The 21,881-nt window shown below is 33.9% G+C and overlaps 1 protein-coding gene across 2 annotated transcripts in view; it reads right to left on the minus strand.

Moving 5' to 3' along the window:
• Positions 1-21,881, minus strand: part of RASA2 (RAS p21 protein activator 2) — a 115,101-nt gene that overhangs the window by 66,048 nt on the left and 27,172 nt on the right. For both annotated transcript variants that reach the window (XM_090284247.1, XM_090284245.1), the window contains exons 2-4: positions 20,921-21,038; positions 15,966-16,069; positions 4,417-4,511 (exon numbers count right to left, since the gene is read on the minus strand). In XM_090284247.1, the coding sequence (XP_090140373.1) occupies positions 4,417-4,511; positions 15,966-16,069; positions 20,921-21,038 (317 nt within the window). The remainder of the gene's footprint in view (positions 1-4,416; positions 4,512-15,965; positions 16,070-20,920; positions 21,039-21,881) is intronic.

A 21,881-nucleotide genomic window follows, 5' to 3' on the forward strand; every position in this document is an offset into this window, starting at 1 on the left:
GAAGGCAGATTAGAGTGGGCTGAGAATAAAATAGTTCAATACAGAAAAGCTGCAAAAGTGCAGAAAATGCACTTATGAAATATTAGTATCTTAATGTTTGAAAAGAAAACTAAAAATAACTAACATTATTAAAAGCAGTAATAAAGCATCTGAGAAACAAGTCCAGGTAAGAGGTTAGAGCTCTTAGCAATTTTTTAACTCTTTTGGTATAAAACCCATCTCACTACTATCAGGATCTTTTCATTTCAGGGCTAAATTATATTTTCTCATGTTACTGAAACTGAAGGGAATCTTTTATACTGAAGATCTCATTTCACAGATGAAGATCCTCAGACAACTATAGGCTAGCAACTACTTTGGGTACAAATGCCTGCTAGTGGTAGCGCTAGGAACTCAAACATCTTTCCCTCTGAAGTAGATACACCAATTATTTCCTCTACCCAAATCCCTCTGATGGGGAACATGCCTACCCAAAGTCCCCATACAGACTTCTCTACAGTGCCTTTATCCCCAGTCATATCAAATCAGACTGCAGTGGACATCTGACCCATGTTTGGCCAAATTCTCTCTCTAAATTGTGAGAAATGAGTCACAGAGAGTGAGGAGGCTATTTGGCTATATGGTCATGTAGATTCAAAGGCTGATGTGCCCTTCTTTTTTTTTTTAGCAGTTAACAAGAGATTAGACTATATGTACAAAGAGAAGCAGAGGGAGAGACGTAGTCTCATTAGACATACAAAAAGAATACAATGGAATCTCATCAGATAGTGCTTTTTCCCTTCCCTTTCATTTTGCAAAGTGTGTAGTTAATGAGAAAGATGGAAAACATCAATTATTCACTTTACAAAATGAAAGGGAAAGAAAAAATACTATTTAAACAGTGAGCACTTACACTCAAGGAGCACAGTGAGCATAAGAGTAGGGAGAAATGAATCCATGGATCTAGTTCCCACGTGCCTCTTGCAGTATCTATTGCTCACTGAATGGAAGTTTAAAGATACAGAATATATTTTAACTTCACCGTGGCCCCAAATGCAAGCCAGCTGTTTTATATAGTGGTCAACCAGAAACAAACCAAACAGCCAACATTTTATTGTACTTTATGAGAAATTAGCCTTTCAAAAATAATTTTGACTATGTGAACAGTATCTAGTCTATTTTTTTAAGAACCTGACCTCCATTTAAGATGCAGCTCCTTAAATGGCTGATAACTTTCTAACTTCTATTGGCTAAATTGAAGTTCCTGTAATTATACTCTAAGAAGTTCCCTAGGAACCTTCTAATGACTCTTCCTTTTTCTCTGAGCTTATTTCAGTAGGCTTCTGTTCCTTATACTCAGATGTTTCCTAAGAGATCCTCCTAATAATCTCTGTTGAGGCCTTTTTATGGCCAGTAGCATAGAATAATGAAAGGCAATAAAGCACTGTAGTGAGGAGTTTTAGAATCACACAAGATCTTTATTGTAATCATGGTTCCATCACTTAATCGTGCAGTGACTTTGGAGACATCATTTAACTTCTACGAAACTATTTTCCATATCTGTAAAATGGAGATAGTGCTACTTATACCTCACAACGCTATTTTGAAGATTAAATGAGTTAATGTATATTAAGTATTTAGTACTGTGCTTGGTATATATTTTTATAATTACTAATAGTAACTATTACACTGAATTCCTGCTGAACACAATGAGTCTTACAGCTTTTTCCTATGGCTCCATCAATAACTCTCATTTCCATTGTATTTTTGTAAAATTTTATAAAAGTTATGCAAGTGAACAAATTCATTAAAAAGTAGGATTTGTATGAATCACAGACTGTTTTTCTATGCTTTCTAGACTCACCAAGTTAATTTAGTATTCCTAGATCAGTATTTGGAGCCAAACAACAATATTTCCAATAATACTACATTAACCTGAAAAGTGTTATGCATTCTTCCTACTCCCTAAAGTACTCTTCCTCCCAAATCTTATTTTAAATACTGAGTAGATCTTTTAAATACTGTGTATCATTTAAGAAAAAAGAGCTGTAAAGTTTATACTCATGTTCATGAAAATAACTCGTAGCAAATAAAAAACAATGACATTATATCTAACAGTTAAATGCTGTTTCCAGAATTTTCATGTTTCAGAAATGAGTTTTGTGTATACCACCAAATAAAAGCCTGTTATTTTGTACTAATTTCTCATACTATCTCCAAGAATTATATAAAGAGTATTATAAAAACATTTCTACTTTTTGACAACTAAGGCCCTAACAACCTTCAGAAAATTTACACTGGTCATAAGAATGGATTTTATAAACTGCATCTTAAAATAACCCTCAGCCCTGACTGGTGTGGCACAGTGGATTGAGTGCCAGTCTGTGAACCAAAAAGGTCACTGGTTCAATTCCTAGTCAGGGCACATGCCTGGGCTGCAGGCCAGGTCCCCAGCTGGGGGCGTGAGAGAGGCAACTGATGATCATTGTATCTCTTCCTCTCTTAGACTCTCCCTTCCCCTCTCTCTAAAATTAAATGAAAAAATTTTTAAATTATTTATTTATTTATTTATTTTTAGAGAGAGAGGAAAGGAGAAGGAGAGGGAGAGAAACACCACTGTGTGGTTGCCTCTTACTTGTGCCCCCAACTGGGGACCTAACATGCAACCTAGTTATGTGCCCTGACTGGGAATCGAACCAGCGACACTTGGTTCACAGGCCAACACTTAATCCACTGAGCCACACCAGCCAGAGTTAATTAAATGAAATTTTTAAGAATTAAAATAACCCTTAAATTTCATTTTAGATCAAATTCTCAAAGCCAATTCTTACCTTGCTTTTTGTTAAAACTTTAAAACCTTCATATCTGCCTTTTCATAAAGGTATATTAGGGAAACAGTCAACAGATCAACTGGTAGTAAACAGATATTTTACATTTGGATAGCATTTAACAGCTTTCAAAATACTTTTAAAGGTATTTCATTTAATTCTCACATCGTATGAATCAACAGGGCAACTTTTATTTCCATTTTAAAGAAATAAAATTCAAGATATGTAAAGTAACCACATATAAAAATTAAGACTTAAAGTTTTTGACTTCTAGTTTAAAATCCTTTCCACTTCATCACATTGCCAGTCACCTCGATCATTTACCATATGGTATAATTGGGATATGAATAAGTTATTGTCAAATGGAAGGAAAAGAACACTAAAATAGGATACAGTGGCTAAAACAGGAAAAAAATTATATTTTGTACTTAAGAAGAGGTTTTAGTATACCAATGCTTAGTTTTTTGAGAACTTAAAGAGAATGCTTGAGAGGTTATGAGGAAATAGACACACAGGCACTTTATTTGCAAATATCTGTGGGTGTGTACACAGCACTTTTTTTCTTCTCTCAAACTTGTTTGAGTCACAGTAGCAAATTATAGCTTCTTTTAGAGAGGAAGAATTCTGTTTGCAATTATGCCTTCAGGAAATGGTTTCACAAGCCTTACCATATTTTATAAGTAAATAGGGATATTTAAAAAAGGATTCCTTTTAGATAGAAATAACAATTTCTAAGAAAGACTCAGGTTTTCCAGAAACAAATAGAAAGTTAAGATACATGGCTAAATATCCCATCTTTACTCATACATATTTTGGCAAGAGGAAAGAAAAGTTTTAAAAAGAGTAATGATCACCTTTCAAATGAAGAAAAGGTGAATAATACAGAGGGTGGGTATGAGAATAAAGGTACTGTATGGTGATCTCAAGCATGGTTTGAATGAGTAGCATTTTCCTAAGTCTAGTTTACTAGAGGGTAAAATAAAAGCATCCTGGGTCAGAACAGATGAAATTACAGATATCTAGGAATTCTCCTCAAAGTTAAAAAAACACGTTTTTCCTTTAAAACTTTTTCCCCCATCTAGCCCTGACCAGTACGGCTCAGTTGGTTGGGTGTCATTCCGTAAACCAAAAGGTCGCCTATTTGATTCCGGTCAGGGTGCATGCCTCCGGTCCCGTGTGAGAGGGCATGTGTGAAAGAGGCAACCAATCAATGTTCTCTCTGTGATCAATATTTCTCTCCCTCTCTTTCTCTCTCCTTTCCCGTCTCTCTAAAAATAAATAAAATATTTAAAAAAATAAATAAAACATTTTCTCCCATCTAAAAAAATCTTTAATAATTTGCCACTATGACTGATACAAAAGAACTAAGGGGAAAAATATATCTCCTAACATAACCTCCCCTAACACATACACGCACATATACATGTTATTCTTGAATTCATGTGGCAAGACATTTCCTTCTAGCTACTTATTACCTAAAGATCTAAAATATATGGTGCCACAATGTAAAATAAGGCATAATGAGCTCTAAGTATACAAACTAGTAAAATCTGTTCTCATTCATTTTCTGTGTGACAATCCCCTGTATCATTTAAATCTTAATATTTACCTGAACCTCTGAATTGGAGTCAATAGGCTGTAGTGAAAACCAAGTTTCTTTGCCACTGTGGTTACACAAGTCTTCTTTTTTGATGGCTACTTTTCCTATAGGAAATAAGTAAATCAATATGAGGAAACATTCTGTATAATCCTTAGCACTGTTATATATAATACTTTGTGGAAAACATTTTAAAATAACCTATACCTATTGACATTAAAAATACATTTTTATAAAGTATTTTTTCTATATTATAAAAAAATGAAAAGTACTTATTTTTCCTTGCCCCTTAGCAGGCCCTCCTCTGCATCATTTTGAATCAGAGAATTGGACAAAAATTTAGTTGTATTTACATGCCATTGCATTTTTTAGTACTTATTCAGATTCATGTTTTCACCCAGAGTACAATCAGTGTAAAAAGCAATTATTTTATTTATTCAATGACAGTGCAGAATAATCCTTCCAACTGTTTAATGTTATGAATAAACCATATGTTTTATACCTGCATTTAATAAGAGTGTATAAGCCCCAGTTAAGAGAAAAATAAAAACATCATGCATCACATATCACTAACAATACTGAAAATTATGGGAAATTAAAGCAATAATTTTATTCCAAGTTTGCTCTATCAAAATGTTGCAAACACTGCTTATGCTGCTTCAATGCAAACATACACACACACAAAAATAAATGCAGCTCCTTAAAGAGTTTCTACCTCTCAAGAAAGATATAGTACAATGAATACAGTAGTATGAAGAGGAAGAAACAGAAATGTTCTTATTATAAAGAAGTATTTGCCATGTTGGTACAAAGTATTTCCTTCCTCAATTCAAGTTTTAAGAAGTAGACATAGTTTTGCATATGACTGACATTTATTTGAAGATTCTACATAAAAACTTCAACAAAGGATATACACTAAAAGTCAAACACAATTCACTTTCTTTTATCAAGTAAGAATTTTCATTTTAAGTGCCCTAATTATATTTCAAGGGTATCTTTCACTTATGAACTATCCTGATCTTTTAGTTCAACATTTGAAAACTTTTAAAAACAATATATCAGTTATTGTGTATCAAGTAAAAAGGAAAAGCATGACAGGAAAACAAACAAAGAACTATCTTTAAAATTTTATTCTAGAATTAGATTATGGTGATGGTTGCACAAGTCTGGAAATATACTAAAAACCACTGTACATACTGTATATTTTAAAAGGGTAAGTTTTATGATATGTGAAATACACCTCAATAAAGCTGTTATTTAAAATTTTTAATCACATAAAAATTTTTTAAAGATTTTATTTATTTATTTTTAGAGAGAGTGGAAGGGAGGGAGAAAGAGAGAGAGAGAAACATCGATGTGTGAGACATCAATCAGTTGCTTCTCAGATGCGCCCTGACCTGGGGACCAAACCTACAGCCCAAGGCACATGACTCGACTGGGAATCAAATACACAACACATTGCTTTGCAGGATGATGACACACCAATTGAACCACGCTTGTCAGGGCCATATTTAAAAATGTTTTAAAAGATTTTATTTATTTTGAGAGAGAGGGTAAGGGAGGGAGAAAGAAAGGGAGAGAAACATGGATGTGTGAGAGAAACATCAATTGGTTGCCTCTCACACACCCCCCAACTAGGGACCTGACCTGCAACTCAGGCATGTACCCTGATCAGGAATTGAACTGGCAACCTTTCAGTGCGCAGGCTGGTGCTCAGTCCACTGAGCCACACCAGCCAGGGCCATATTAAAATTTTTGATAAGCTCATCTTTCTAGTCATAACTGACACTCAAACTACAAAGACTAACTATATACAGTAGTCTCTTCTCTATATCGTGGTTCACTTATCGCAGACTCACTGTATTGCGGGATTTTTAAAAATATTATATTTAATTATTTATCATGGATTTTTCACTATATCGCAGGATTTTGCGGTACTGTATACATATGTTGTTAAAGTTACGTAGGTTTAGGAGTGTAAAATATGTTTAAGAACATAAGTAGTGTTTATAAAAGTGTGGAAAAGGTTAATAAGGGAGTGGGAAAGGTTAATAAGGGACTGGGAATGGTTTATAAGTGTGTGGGAAGGGTTTATAAAGCCTTAAAATATATATAAATACTAAAATAAATGTAAAGTTCCTACTTTGCGGATTTTCACCTATCGCAGGGGAGTCTAGAATGGAATACCTGTGATAAGTGAGGGAATGCTGTATATGTATAATTTTAAGGAAAATATTAATATACAGCTACATATATTTTCATTAGAGTGGCAACTGTATTAATATACAGCCCAAAAGAGAACTATTGAAACTTCATCAGCTATATTTATTAATATCTGTAAAAATTTTAAATTAATAAATTATTCCTCACAACAAGCATGAATCTTTCCAAATTTCTTTTAAATATATTGGATGAAATCTAATGTGAAGGTCAAAATCTTCATGTAAATATATAGCATTTATAATTCATTCAAATCTTATAGGAAATGACACCAGAAAAACAATACATTTCAGCCTTTTGGGGGAGGTATATAAATCTAAGATACAAAATAATGGAAAAAAATAAATTCTTCCAGTGCTGAATATTACAAGCCAAGTAGAGAATTCAAGCAACAACTAGGACACCCAAATATTCTTTGTACTCCTGAAGGAGTTAAGAACCAAATCATACAAATCTCTTGATATGTTTTATTTATAGACTATATCGAATTCCTGGCAAATCAATATGTGGCTCAGGATTCAGAATTATGATAAAGGATTTAATATTGTTCATCACAAATGACTAAAATTATCAAAATTCTATAAAGTGGTTCCACTTACCACTGATTTCACACCAGATATAAATAATAAGGCAATGTATTAAAGCTTCATACATACATGTTTGTGTGTATATACATACCTCCTATAGCTGAAGTTCTTATATTTTGAGAACCACTCACCTTCTTCTTTAAAAATCTTAGTATCTATGAATTTTTTGTGCCCTCTCCCCAGAAAAAAATGCATAGATATTATCTAGCATATATTTTAAGACGGTTTACCCACCATCCAAAAACTTGCTGGTACAGTCCCAGTTAAGATCCCTATTCTACACTTTTTAGGATTTTTAGTTTCATAGATAATTTATGAATATGTATGTAGATGTACACATGTGTGTACATGTAATTTATATAAACATCACTAAAGCAAGCCCCCACCTTAAAAATAGGGGTTTTAAAAAAGTTTATTTAGACATTTACTGGCTTGATTCATCTACTCATTCAACAAATAATCACAATAGCACTGTTTTTTAAATGGTGGTTTGATTCTCAGACTCCCCTAACCAAAGTTCATTTAACCAATAATGCATCTAAAAACTACAGTAAGAATCTACCTGTTCTATTTATGGCTCACAACTTTGTAGCATTGGAAATACGTCTTTTCAATCCTCTTAGTTCACAGGTTTAAAAAAAAATCCCAGAAGGAAGTACTCTCTTCCTCCTACTGCATAGCTTGTGTATCCATGGCACTTATTATCATGAAAGAATTGAATGGTTCTTGTCGTCTGAGAGAGAAGCCCTTCCTGACCAGCTGCATAAATAAGCCATTCATAAATTGAGAAAAACTTGCAATTTTATTACCAGCTCTTATTCTTATCAAATTCCTTTTTAAGATGTCAGTTTCTGAAATGTAAAGATTTAGTTGCATGAGACTAGTCAGCCTGAAGAAGCAGGGAAGAGTGTATGATCCCAAGTCAGAGAAACTGTTATGTAGGAATGATAGAGGAAACTAACAAAAATATTCGCAGTCATTAGGTATTAGGATACCTGCAACATGTTCAGCACTTTAAATAGACAGTATAACATGACAATGTCTTCAGTCCTAAGGAATTAAACAAGTCTTAGAGAATCAAGTAAGGGGAACAGGAAGGGGGGAGGAGGGAAAGAAAGAGAATGAATGAATGGATGAATGGATGAATGAATGAATGGAAGAGACAGAGAGAGAGAAAGGTGGGAGGGTAAAGGGAAGGGGGATGTAGAAGAGGGAGAGGGACAGATATGGGAAGGACAAGTTTCTGAAATACACATACATAAGGCCAAAAAAGCCCATCATTCTTTCTTGTTGTTTTGAGCTACCCCTGGTTAAACTGGTTAGATGGCAAGTATTGATTGTGAAAGGCAGGCAGCCTAACATAGCTGAAAGAGCATGGAACTCAAAGAAAGCCAGCACTTACTGAACATTCACCAGATAGTAGACATTCTTAAATAGCTTTGTTTAATCTTCATAACAATCTTGGGTGTAGAGAGTACAATCACCATCTTACAGATGAGGAAAGCTTAACAATATTTAGAAACATGCCTGCTAACAAGTGCTAAGCCAGATTTCAAAACCAAGGCACCCCTTGTCCATATTGCTTCCAACAAAGACATTTATTTAGTAACATAGTGTCAATTCTGTTACTGGTTAGCTATGCAATCTTGGGCTGTTTATCTAAACATTACCTCTCATTTACCTCCTCTGCATTAGAAAAAACTTTCTAATGATCTTAAAAACCTGTTCTGTGCTTCTAATGGTCCCAAAGATTATTTTAGTTTATTGTTTTACTGCTTTAAGCTAACTTAATTCATTATTTCACTAGCCATGAAATCACCAACCTAAAAAAAAAGAAAATACACCCAGGAAGAAACTACCCAACAAATTATTTGTAGGTGATATTTCCTCACTGTCCTGAAGAACTCATAAACAGAAAGAGCTTAGACCAAACATGAGGTCTGTCCAGAAAAAGTCCAGTTGTTGTTAATGTAATGAGAATAGTTTGTGGGACATCAATATAATCTGGCAGCCAAGGAGAGTGGACTGGAATGCGCACACGTGAACAATGACAACTTCACTGTACTAGTCAGTGGGGGCAGTGATGCCACTGAGTGAGCATGTGTACTGGGTGGCCATCACATACAAAATGACTGAGCAAGTACAGCAACAAATCTGCATCAAATTTTGCATTAAGCTTGAATATTGCTACACGGAAACTATTAGGACAATTCAGAAGGCCACAGCTATGGGCAACTGGTGATTGGCAGCTTCATCACAACAACGCACCTGCTCATGCATCACCTCTCATGCAATTTTTCAGTAAAACATCAAATCACCCAAGTGACTCAGCCCTGCTACAGCCCAGATTTGGCGTCCTGCAACTTCTGCCTTTTCCCAACTAAAGTAACCTTCGAAAGAGAAGAGATTTCAGACCATCGATGAGATTCAGGAAAATACAATGGGGCAGCTGACTGGGAAAACTGTGTGAGGTCCCAATGTGCCTACTTTGAAGGGAACTGAGGCATCATTTTCCTATGTACAATGTTTCTTGTATCTTATATTTTCATCTATAAATGTCTCTATTTTTCATATTACATGGCTGGATACCTTCTGGACAGACCTCGTACACACATACACCCCAGATGCTGTATTAGTTCCTTAAAATAAGATGAGGAGAGGAAACACAAAAAGAAATGAAGGAACTCTCGGCAACAAAACCATCTTTGTTGGTGTATTAAAAAAAGCGTTCTTAGCTTTACAACACCACTTCTATGTAGCATTTTCTTGCCATGTGTAAATACTGTGTTATATTTGGGCTCCATTTTTTGATACAGCATATTAGAAATTTCATCCTGATTCAAATTACCAACTGGCAAAATCTCGACAAGCCCATTCCTAGCTGGATACCAGAAGAAATGGCTTTAAGAGTAGATAAACATAGTGACAAGTGTGACTGCCTCTACAAGATGAAATAGGACCAGAAGACTGAACAAATTCTGGCAGATAATCAACAACAGCAATTCAGCCAATGGCAATATTTTGATACCTCAGTGTATGCGGTTTAGGTGGACAGTTTGGTCTCTATGGCAGACTGGTATATTAACGATCTCCTTGATGTATGCCATTGTGTAGTCCCCTCCAGCACAGACTCTGAGTTTGGCCATGTCACTTGCTTTTACCAAAGGGACATCAGCAAATGTGACATGAGTAGAAGCTTAAGAAACACCTGTGCAATGGTGCTTACCCTCTTGGAATCCTAACACCATGTGGAGAGAAAGGCCTAGATAATAGCCAGCACTAACCATCAGACATATGAATCAGACCATTCAGCCCAGTCAATCTCCCAGATAACTGCTCATTAGTGTCCCCAGGTGAGACTAGCATAAGAACCACTCAGTTTGGCTCTGCCCAGATTGACAACCTACAGCATCATAAACAAATAGATGGTTGCTGTATGAAGCCACCAAGTATTGGAGTGGTTTGTTACATAGCAACAGATAAGTGAAACAGTACCATGCAAACAGACCCCAAAGTGTAGTCTTAGGTAAATTTTAAACAGTAGGTTTGACTTAAGAGCTAAATGCCAGCAGAAATTACAATTCAAAGAGCTATCTTAAATTCAGCCTTATTTTATAGATGAACTAAGCCTAAGAAGGTACAGTGACTTGTTTGAGGTCAGAGCTGGTTACTGATAGTCATTACTGGAATTCACTTCTCCAATATCCTAGTAAAATTCTCTTATCAAATACTGTTCTGAAGCCAGGGGAAAGAAAAAAAAGTTGCTGAAGTCTACTAAGATACCACAGTTTGTTTGAGCCTACATTCCTCTGAAAACTAAAATAACCTGAAAAGATACATTAGGAGGTAAAATATGTGTCTTAATTTTAATGTGATTAGGATCTTCATTGGACATGGAAATATGCATATATTCTTACATAAAGTTTTCCTTTTGTCTTTTTTTCAATTTTTAAGAGAAGACATTATACCTTAAGATAATATATTAAACTTTTAAAGCCTCAATTTTACAATTTTTCTTTTTGTAAAATGGTTCCTAAGTCTCAAGTTTTTAATTAACCCCTAATCAATCTTTTGCACTAACTATTCATAGCATATAAGATGCCTAATATGAAAATATATGCCCCATATTGACAACAGTTATTACTCCTGGGAAAGGGATTGGGGGTGGGGGTCAGTGATCAAAATTAATTAGGATTATCTGTAATGCTATAATATTTTTACAGAAAGAAAAATATCCACATATTACTTAATACAATTAAAAACAAAAATCAAACAAGTCTTAGTTATATTCGACCAGTACACATTCTCAGGTCTCTAGCTCAAATTTTATTTCCAGAAAATGCTGTGCCATTGTTTAATCTACACAGGGCAACTCAGAATAATAAAATAATTTTGGGAACTCAATTTTTGGTAGCTCAAAATGAAAAAAAAAAACCCAACCAACTTTATAGTTAATGACAAAAGAAAATATGTTGAACTACAAAAAGTTAATACTGGGGTGGCCAAAAAAGTCCATTTAGTTTTTTCCATAAAATAAAAGGCACATTTTTCATTTTCACCAATAACTTTATTGATTTAGATATTCTGAGTATGTCAGCTATCTCCCACCTGGTATAATGTTGATTGTTCTCAATTAATGTCTTGATTTGATCACTATCAACTTCAACTTGACTGTGGAGTATAGTCCAGTGAAAGATCTCCAGCACAAAACTTTGCAAGCAAACCACTTTTGACACATTTGATCAGTCACAGCACCTTCTCCACACACTGCACAAATCTTTTTTTTGCATTTCAGTTGTGTTTTTACCTTTCTTGAAATAATGAAGCATAATATGCCAAAACTGTTGCATATTTTCTTCCATCTTCAATAGTAAAATGGCCAGACAAAAATTCACCAATTTTGTTAAGTTTTTTTTTAATGCACACTGATATGACAGCTGTCACAATACAACGTAACAAAATTGTTCTGAATGTAAAGACAACTAAGTGCTACTAGAGACATCTTATGGAAAAAAACAAACATTTTAGCCAACCCAATATTTGTAAATGAAAACAGCAAGACCATTTTCCAAATTTAAATCAAATGATACATATGTACTGTGTTTAATAATAATTCCTATAGATAAAAGGAAAAAATTCCCACTAAATATATAAATTGTATCTATTAATAAGAGTAAACTTATTTGAAAAAAGTTCTCACACCAAGTTGTAATTTTCAGATACGAAGCCACCAAAAAATTGATTTTTACTTAAAATAAAATTGATTTTTTACTTTGAAAACACACACGCACAGTCAACTTTTAGAAATAATATTTACAAACTTCAACTAAAGGCCTTTTCAAAAAATACTATATAACTACCTTATGTGTACACAATGAAAATTACAAAATATTTTCTTAAAAATACATGACAGTCAAAAGATACACTCTCTCTCATGAGTCTCTAATAATCACCAACAGCCTCTATCCAATCCTCATCCTACTCTACCTCTCTCTAGTTGTTGACATTTAAAGATCTCCTTGCCTTCAAAGATATTAATCTCTCTTATCTCTCTTTCTAACTTCCTGAAACACATTATCAATCCTCACTGAGGCTTCATTTTCCTTGCAACATACTCCTTATCTTCTCCTGAGGAAATTTCATTCATTCCAGGGCAGGCTTCAAGTATCACTTAATGCTAATGACTCTTCAAATCCACATCTCCTGCTCTTTTCTCTAAGCTCCAGATCTGTATTCCCAACAGTCATCTAAAGATGCTCCCCAGGTAATACAAATTTAACTTGTCTGAAACCAAAGTCATCTCCCCTTCCCAACCCCCGCTCAAAACTGAATGCTCTTGCTGTGTTCCTTATATCAGTTAATGAATCACAGCCATACTATCAAGACTTTTTTTTAGATTTTTATTTATTTATTTTTAGAGAGGGGAAGAGAGGGAGAAAGAAAGGGAGAGAAACATCAATGTGTGGTTGCCTCTTGCATGCCCCCAACATGTGCCCTGACAGGGAATCAAACTGGTGACCCTTTGGTTCACAGACTGGCACTCTAGCCACACCAACACAAGACATTTTTTTAAACTCTTCCTTCTCACATCCTCTTTTCCCCTTAGTTTCTAAATCCTATTTGAAGCTACTCCTGTGAAGTACATTTCCTCATTCATATTTCCACTGCCATTACCCTAATTCACCTTATTTGGTAACAGCCTCCTGGTTGGTCTCCCTGCCTCTAATCTCTCTCTATTCTAAATTATAAAATATAGATTACATACCTAAAGTATATGTGTGTGTATATATAGTTATATATAATACATTAAATGTCATCAAGAGACAGTTTCTAGATTGAAAGTTACTGTTATAGGAAGTTGTTAAACTATAAAAGTATATATATTATGTATATGCATATATATACACATACACACACACACACATACATATGCAGTTATATGTAAATTTTTAAAAGGTTCCCCATTCTTAAGAGACACAACACTACTGTCTATAGAATAAAGTTCAAATTCCTTAGCACGGCTTTAGGGTCCATCACAACTTGACCCCAATTTTATATTCCCACTTCATCTTCTACCATCCTCCTCTTAAGTAATTTTTATACTTCAGCAGACGTGAAGCAATTTTTCTCCTCTGCTTCTGACAATCCTTATTACCTTGAAACAACTTCCTACCTAAGTAATGTTAATCCTCCACCAAACAAAATTAACTGTTCTCCCCTCTATGCTCCCAAGTACTTTGTTCATACCTCCAGCACAGAACCTATGATAATATTATATATTAGTATTAGAGTACATACAAGTCTGCCTCTCTGATAGCCTGGATGGAAACTGTTATTCATCTTAATGTTCCCATCCATTGTTTGCCACACAGAAGTTTTTATAAATGTTTGTTTAACTGAATTGAGGATGGAGCCTCAGAGGTGATCTATAATTAAGGGTTTCTCTTTCTAGAGAAGAGTATGCATAGAGATGATGAAGAAGTCAGAAGACAACTAGGAAAACACAATGCCATTAAACTGTCTTTTCCTGGGCAATCAAGAGTCAAATGTGACATGGAAGCAGATGAGGGTTGAAAAACTGCCTTTTGTGACAGAAAAATTATTTGCTCTAAATATAGCTGACAAAAGCTAACATATTTAACAACTAAAGATTCGTAACAATAGATAAAAGATTTAACTCTAGCAAAAAAAAAAATGGGTGAAAATGAACTAATTCATAAAAGAAAAATGTAAGACATGTGAAAAATTCCTCAAATTCACTGATAATAAGAAAAATATAAGTTAAAAATTAAATGTTATTTTCACCTATCAAATTGGAATTCTTTTTCTCAATGATAAGATCCAAGAATGACAAGGGTATGAAATGGTTTGTCCATGCCATGTTTGGAGCACTGTAAATTAGTACAATACTTCTGGGGCCAATGTAAAAATCTGTATAGAAGAAACCCTAAAAATAGTCATACCCTTTGCCTCCATATTTTCACTTCTAAAAATTTATCCTAAGAAAAATGAACATGCAAAAATTTATGCAGAAGGATGTTTAGAGCAGCACCATTTAGAGCACCAAAAATCTGGAAACATAGTGTTTACCAACAAAGAAGTGGTTAAAATAATACATTTCTATATAAAAAACTATTATATACCAAATATTTTTTAAAGTATTTACTAACAAAGGAAAAGGGTCATCACATGATATTAAGTGAAAAAGGAAAAAATTGAATGTAGCATGGAATAAAGAACAGGAAGAAATATACAACTTATTAACTGTAGTTATTCCTGTGCAGAGTCACTACCAGTCACTATGATTACGTAATAGTTTTATAATTAAGAAAAAATGTTTTTAAGAGGTTATTTGATTTTCCCTAAAATTATTTCTACAAACTTGAAAAAAGTTTGTCAGAAAAAGGTAGAAGCCAGGTTACAGAGATTTAAAAATAGTAGTAAGAAGAAGGATATAAACCATTTATTAACGAGTTCAATAGCAAAGGAGAAACAAATTAGATGGTAGTTGAGAGGTCTAAGTCAAATAAAGCTTTCTCATTTAAACTGTAGGAGACTTGAGCATATTTCAAATAAGGAAGAAATGCAGATGGTGAAATTCAGGATACTAAAAGGGAGAGAATAATACATGTAAATTATAGACCTTTACCTGTTATTAAAATAGAAAGATTCTGGTACAAAGATCATGAATGTGACACATATGTGGCCAGTTAACTTTATTTTAGTCCACCCAGCCTTAGACAGTTATTTAAGAAATAGTTACTAGTCACCAATACAACAGAAAATATGACCAGATTAAAGTGAATTAATTACTTCTATGAGAAAAACTTAAAAAAACAGATGTTCTTTGGGGGAATCAAATCCTGTGATCTTTGTATAAAACATTCTTTGAACCATTCAATATTAATATGAAGACATTTATTAAACATTTATTAAATGTAAGGCACTCTGTGAGTGACAGCCTCTGCTTCATTAATATCATATTCAACTAGAGAACCTAGACATTAAACAACAAACTAGTGAACAAGCATATTGAGTACTATGGAAAGGGACCCATCAGGTACTGAGGACACATGACACCATGACGAGGAGGAATCAAATTAAAAATCAGACTCACAAATAAACTTGAAGACTAAAAGAGGGTTAAAAATGTTGAGCATATATTATTCTGTTGTTTTCAATACTTTATACTTAGAGAAAGAGTGAACATAAACAAGAATGTTGTGATTAAAGATAATTATGAATAGTACATACCTATACGAAGGTCTCTTTGTAAAACATTCTTATCATAAACATAGAAAGACAAATACTGGAAAGTTCTTGGAATCTCAAAGTAAAATTCTTCACTGAAAAATGGGCTAGAGAGAAAAGGGAAAAAACTCATTATTTTAAATTTAACAGTGTCCTCAAATACTATTTTCAATAAAATAAATTACACACTAAAATGCCAAAAGAAAAGCTTCAAAAGCTTCAAAAACTCTATGTTAAGTTTCAACTAAACCAAGCTGAACTCTGAAAGAACCTCGATTGCCAGGTTGAGCTCTGAACAAACAGCTTTTCAGGAGTCATGTGAACAGAAGAAGACTCAGTAATTGCCTAGGGTCATGCTCACCCAAAGTGGACACAAATGAGAGCAGAGGATAGAATCATCATCTCTGAAATATGCAAAGCTCTATCAGTCATAAAATATAACACCTAAAATGGATAATGTTATGTAAAACACTACTTTAAAATGTATTTTCAAAATTAAAACATGTTATTTTTTAATCAAATTTACTGTGGTATAAATTAAATACAAAATTAAATTTGAAGTATAAAGATTAATGATTTTTGATAAGTTGATAAACTGTGTAGTCTCCATCTCAATTAAGATATGGTAACATTTCTATATCCCCATAAAGTTCCCTTACGTTCTTCTGCAGTTACCCCACCACGCCTGCCACAGGCAACCAGTGATTTGATTTCTACCACTGTGGATAGATCTGGTATAGAATTTCATACAAATGGAATCAAATATTATGTACTCATGTCCAGCTTCTTTCACTAAGCTTAATATCTGAGATTTTTTTCCATTTTCTATGTGTATCAGCAGTTCATTTGCTTTAATTGCTGCATAGTACTTCATTTATGAATACCTTCCATTCTCCTAGTGATGTCATTTGAGTTATTTCTGGTTTGGGCTAGTAAAAATTAAGCTGCTATGAACATTTTTACACAAGGCTCTTCATGAACATAAGCTTCCAATTCTTATGGGTAGGTAACTAAAAATGAAATTGCTACATTAAAGGGTAGGTGCAATTTTAATTTAAAAGAAACTGTCAAACTGTTTTCAATATGATTTCCAATCTTTTTACATTCCTACCAACAACATATAAGAGCTCCAGTTATTCCATATCATTGTCAACTTTTGCTATTGAAAGTCTTTATAAAATTAGCTATTCTACTTAATGTGACATGATAAATTTATACACCTGTGAATCTCTACTCCAATCAAGATATAGAACATTTCTATCTCCCCAGAAAGTTCCCCCTCCACACTGTCACAGGAACCGGTGATCTGATTTTTATCTTGACAATTATGTTTTAGAATCTGTAGTGATGGGTATAAGGGAACTAAATGGTAATGGAAAAAAAAAATACAATAAAGATTAAATAAAATAAAATTTTTTAAAAAGACTCTGTAGTGACAAAAATGGCATTTCCATGCTGGTTGGTGTGGTTCAGAGGATTGAGCATCAGCCTGTGAACCAAAGTGTTGCTGGTTCAATTCCCACTCAGGGCACATGCCTGGGCTGTGCGCCAGGTTCCCAGTTGGGGGTGCACGGGAGGCAACCACACATTGATGTTTCTCTCCCTCTCTTTCACCTTCCTGTCCCCTCTCACTCTCTAAAAAAATGGCATTTCCCTGATGATTAATGGTGTTGATTATTTTTTCATGTGCTTGTTGGCCATTTGTCTATCTTCTTTTGGGAAATACATGTTTCGGTTTTCTCCACTTATTTTAAATGGGTTGTCTTCCTTATTTATTTTTTTAAATGAATTCTGGATACAAGTCCTTTGTTAGCATATTTTCTCCCAGTTGTGGCTTGTAATTTTATTTTCTTAACAGTGTCTGTTGAAGAACAGACAGAAGGCTGAGATTTTGATGAAATCAAAATGAAATCCAGTTTATCAATTTTTCTATTTTAATTAGTACTTTTTGCATGCTAAGTAAAAAACTTTTGCCTAAGAGTTTCTCCTATGAAACAACTTATTTTTGTAAGTGCATTTTAAGAATATTTTGATATTTAAATTCTTCTATGAAGACAGGAATCTCTGAAATGCTATAAATATCTGTCAAGAGTTCCTCTCTCTAGAGAAAGTTTAGTTTAAATAACAAAAAGATACTTTGAAAATGTCACAATAAAATGCAATCTCTTTACGATGTCACAACTTAAAGATAATATGAAATACAAAGTAAAATGCTCTTTGAGACATCATTTCCAACTCTGTCCAAAAAAAATTTGACTCAGCTTTTTGGTTGTTATAATGCCTGGTATTTTTTTCACATCAAATGTAACCAAACTAAACTCTTAGAAGTTGGTCTGTCAGAATAACTACAGCCTTCTAATTAGTCTCAACATAGAAATCAATATGAAAACAACTATTAGGTAAAGGCATGACATGTTTAGGTATTTTTCTCCTTTGCATCATTTTATAAACAATTATAAAATAGAGACTCTTTTATATATCATATATCCAAATAAGCGAAATAAGAATAACATGAGAATTATTCATTAAGTAATTTGTATCACTGTATCATCCCAATCTCATCAATATCCACATCTGGGTGCCCACATTTTTATTTTATAAATAAATAAATAAATGGGTCAATCAATCCATTTGAAGAAAAGTTTTCAACAAAGTTCGTAAGAAGCAGTGACTAGACTTACATAGTTTTTGAAACAATACTCTACTGTTTATTACCATTGACTATGATCATTCACAAGACTCCTAAGGAAATTCTGGTGTGGAGAAGAGGAGCACCAAGCATAAGCAGCACTGCTGCTACTCAGTTTGTTTACATACCGTCTACTTCTTAAAAGGATTTGAGTGAGGTAGAGATTTAGGAACTATGGATCCCATATGTGACTCCCACTAACCTGTTATGAAAATTCTATCTCCAGACTACCTATAAAAACTGTAATATCCAGGGAGGGGAGAGGGAGAGAAGGAGGATAAATAGAGGAAGGGTTTAGTAAAGGAACTAGTATAAATAACCTATGAACATGTACAACAAGGTCGGGACTGACTGTGGGAGAGGGAGTGGGCTGGGTGAGGGCGAGCAATGGGGGGAAAATTGGAACTATAATAGAAAAACAATAAATAAATCAAAAATTAAAAATGAAATAAAATATTCATCCTAAAAAAACAACAACAAAAACGGTAATATCCAGAACCCACAAAAAATCTAAGTAGTTATCTACTGACTTATCATCATAACAATATCCACAAGGGTAGAAAACACTGAAATGAACCCAAAGTGAGCAACGATTTATATTACAGATTCTTTCACACTATTCCACAAGATAAAATGCTAGGGGACACCTAGAATCCAAGCAGCACCTAGTCTAACTAACTAGTACATAGTTTGTATTGAATGACCTAAGATAACCACTGCTAGCTTTAAAATATCTCCCAAATTGCTATGCATCTAAAAAAAATAAGATGGATAAAAATAATTGTTTTATCATTTCATTTTCCTCAATACAAATATCTGGAAAGGTAAGGGTTAAAAAAAGTAAGCTAATTTTAATTACTCATTTACAACGTTACATATTAGAAACTACCACAAGTATTCAATTTTGTATACCACTCATTTTTGTGTGATATGGAATCAGCATACATTAAGTAACACATTGAGATTTAAATAGTTTCGGGTCTCAATCTTAGTTTTGCTTCAAACTTCCTTTATTAAGTGTACAAATTATTCAGACTTTTGGTGACTCAGTTTCATCATTTATAACACAAATAACAACAATTCTAATACAACAGGGACGGGTAATTTATGACTAAAGATGTGAAGTGTATTATTTCAATTTTTTTGTGTTACTGATGTATTTTCAGCTTTATGCAATATCTTTCTTATGAAGAATCTAACAGACACTCAAAATTATAAATACTGACAATAAAGACATAAAGGGGAAAACTTCAGAGGAAAAAAGGTGAGTATAAAGAAAAAAAAGATATAAGAAAGAGCATAAAAGTATACATGTGCCATATAAAATTTACACTAGTCATGATCCTCAATATTTCACCCACATGTTCATTCTTACAACTCCCAATGCCCTTGTTTTGACTTTGATGTCTGAACAAGACTGTATCCTTCCAGCACAGCTCTGCACGAGAACGTCCACAAACACTATTACAGGGCAGAGGTGGCACACTTCAATTTTATGAGTGAGCATTTACTATTATACTCTGAAAGTGCTGCTGCACTTTTAAAAATGAGGAACCTACTGAGGAGTTAAGTGACTTATATAAACTGTAAGAAGTTATTTTCAAGAGAAATAAAATAATATAGTTTGAGAAAAGTTCAAATGAATGAGCAAAATATAACCTTGAGAACAAACTGAGGTATATGATAGTTATTTTCAGGAACTTGAGTGTGTCATGTGAAGGATGGATTAAACTTGTTCTCCAGGAATCCAAGTGACAGAATTAAGAACAATTAAGAGGAAGATACATTTTGAGGCAATGAAGAGCCACATAAAAGCAAGCACTGTGTCTATATTTTTCTCGTGGATGTATTAATAAATAGCACCCAGCAAGTTCTTGGCATATAGTAAGCTTTTTATTAGACATTAATCAACTAAAAATAATAACTTTCTAAGAGTCAGAATAGTTTCAAGACCAGACAGGCTGCTTAGGAGGCAGTGACTTCCTTGGTCATTGGTACATTATCAAGCAAATGCCAGATGACCATCTGTCAAAGATAACTGTCAGAATGAAACAAACATAAGGCAGTTAGTCCAGCTCAATCACCATTAAGCTCCTTCAAACTCTGAGATTCTGTAATTCTAAAATTAAATTCAGAATGTAAAAGAAAAATAAAAGTTGCACATGAAGGAAAGTCTTTCTGATGAAGTCTGGAAAGAGCATAAAATTTATTAATAAATATATGTATCAATATATTTCACATAAATGATAATTTATCAATTTTTACAAACCTTAAAGATTTCTCAACGACTTGGGTACGATAAACTTCTTCCTGATCCAAATTTATGGTGCAGAAACAATCTCTCATTTTGTTGGGTCCAAGATATGGCAATAAATTTTTTGCTTCACCTGTTGGCACAAAAATTGAAATAGGTGTTAAATATCACCAGCTGCTTCAGGCTAAGGCTTATAAAGGATTAAGTCATCCAAAAGAACATGTAAGATATAGTACAGAGAAAAATTAGTGGTTAGAGAAAGAAGATGATCAACTTTTTTTTTTTTTTTAATAATAGTTTTATTAGCCAACAGTTTCATCACCTCTACTTCACAAATGATTCTAGTTTGTATTTTTTTTTTTAATTATTTGTTTATTTATTTTTAGAGAGAGGAGAAAGGAGAAAGAAAGGGAGAGAAATATCGCTGTTTGGTTGCCTCTAACTCATGCCCCCAACTGGGGACCTGGCATGCAACCTAGTAATGTGCCCTGACTGGGAATCAAACCAGCGACACTTGGCTCGCAGGCCGATGCTCAATCCACTGAGCCACAGCAGCCAGGGCTGATCAACTTGTTTTAAAGAAGTTCAGTGATACTGAGGGAGGAGCTGTGTGTAAAGAGGCACGTGATCGTCCTATTACATCACTGAAGCCCTGCTCTTAGAAAGGGGGCACCGCCCTACTTGTGCTGTCCATCCTATCCAACCAGCTCCAACTCAAGGGTTTGACTCTACAATTCATCCTGCTTTACTACATCATCATTAATTTTTCCTTTTTAGTGGATCATTTCATCAGCACATAAATAAGCTTTGGTATTTCCCAATTTTAAAAAAGCACAGAAAGAAAAAACAAACCTCTTCTGACTCCACCTCCTCCCTTGTGATATCATTCCAGTTCTAGACTCCCTTTCACAGCAGAACTTCTTGAAAGTAATTATCTCCAGTTATTCTGATTTCTCATCTTCCATTCATTTTCCAT

Source organism: Furipterus horrens, unplaced genomic scaffold (assembly GCF_987537825.1).
Source record: "Furipterus horrens unplaced genomic scaffold, mFurHor1.1.pri manual_scaffold_7, whole genome shotgun sequence".
NCBI lineage: Eukaryota > Metazoa > Chordata > Mammalia > Chiroptera > Furipteridae > Furipterus > Furipterus horrens.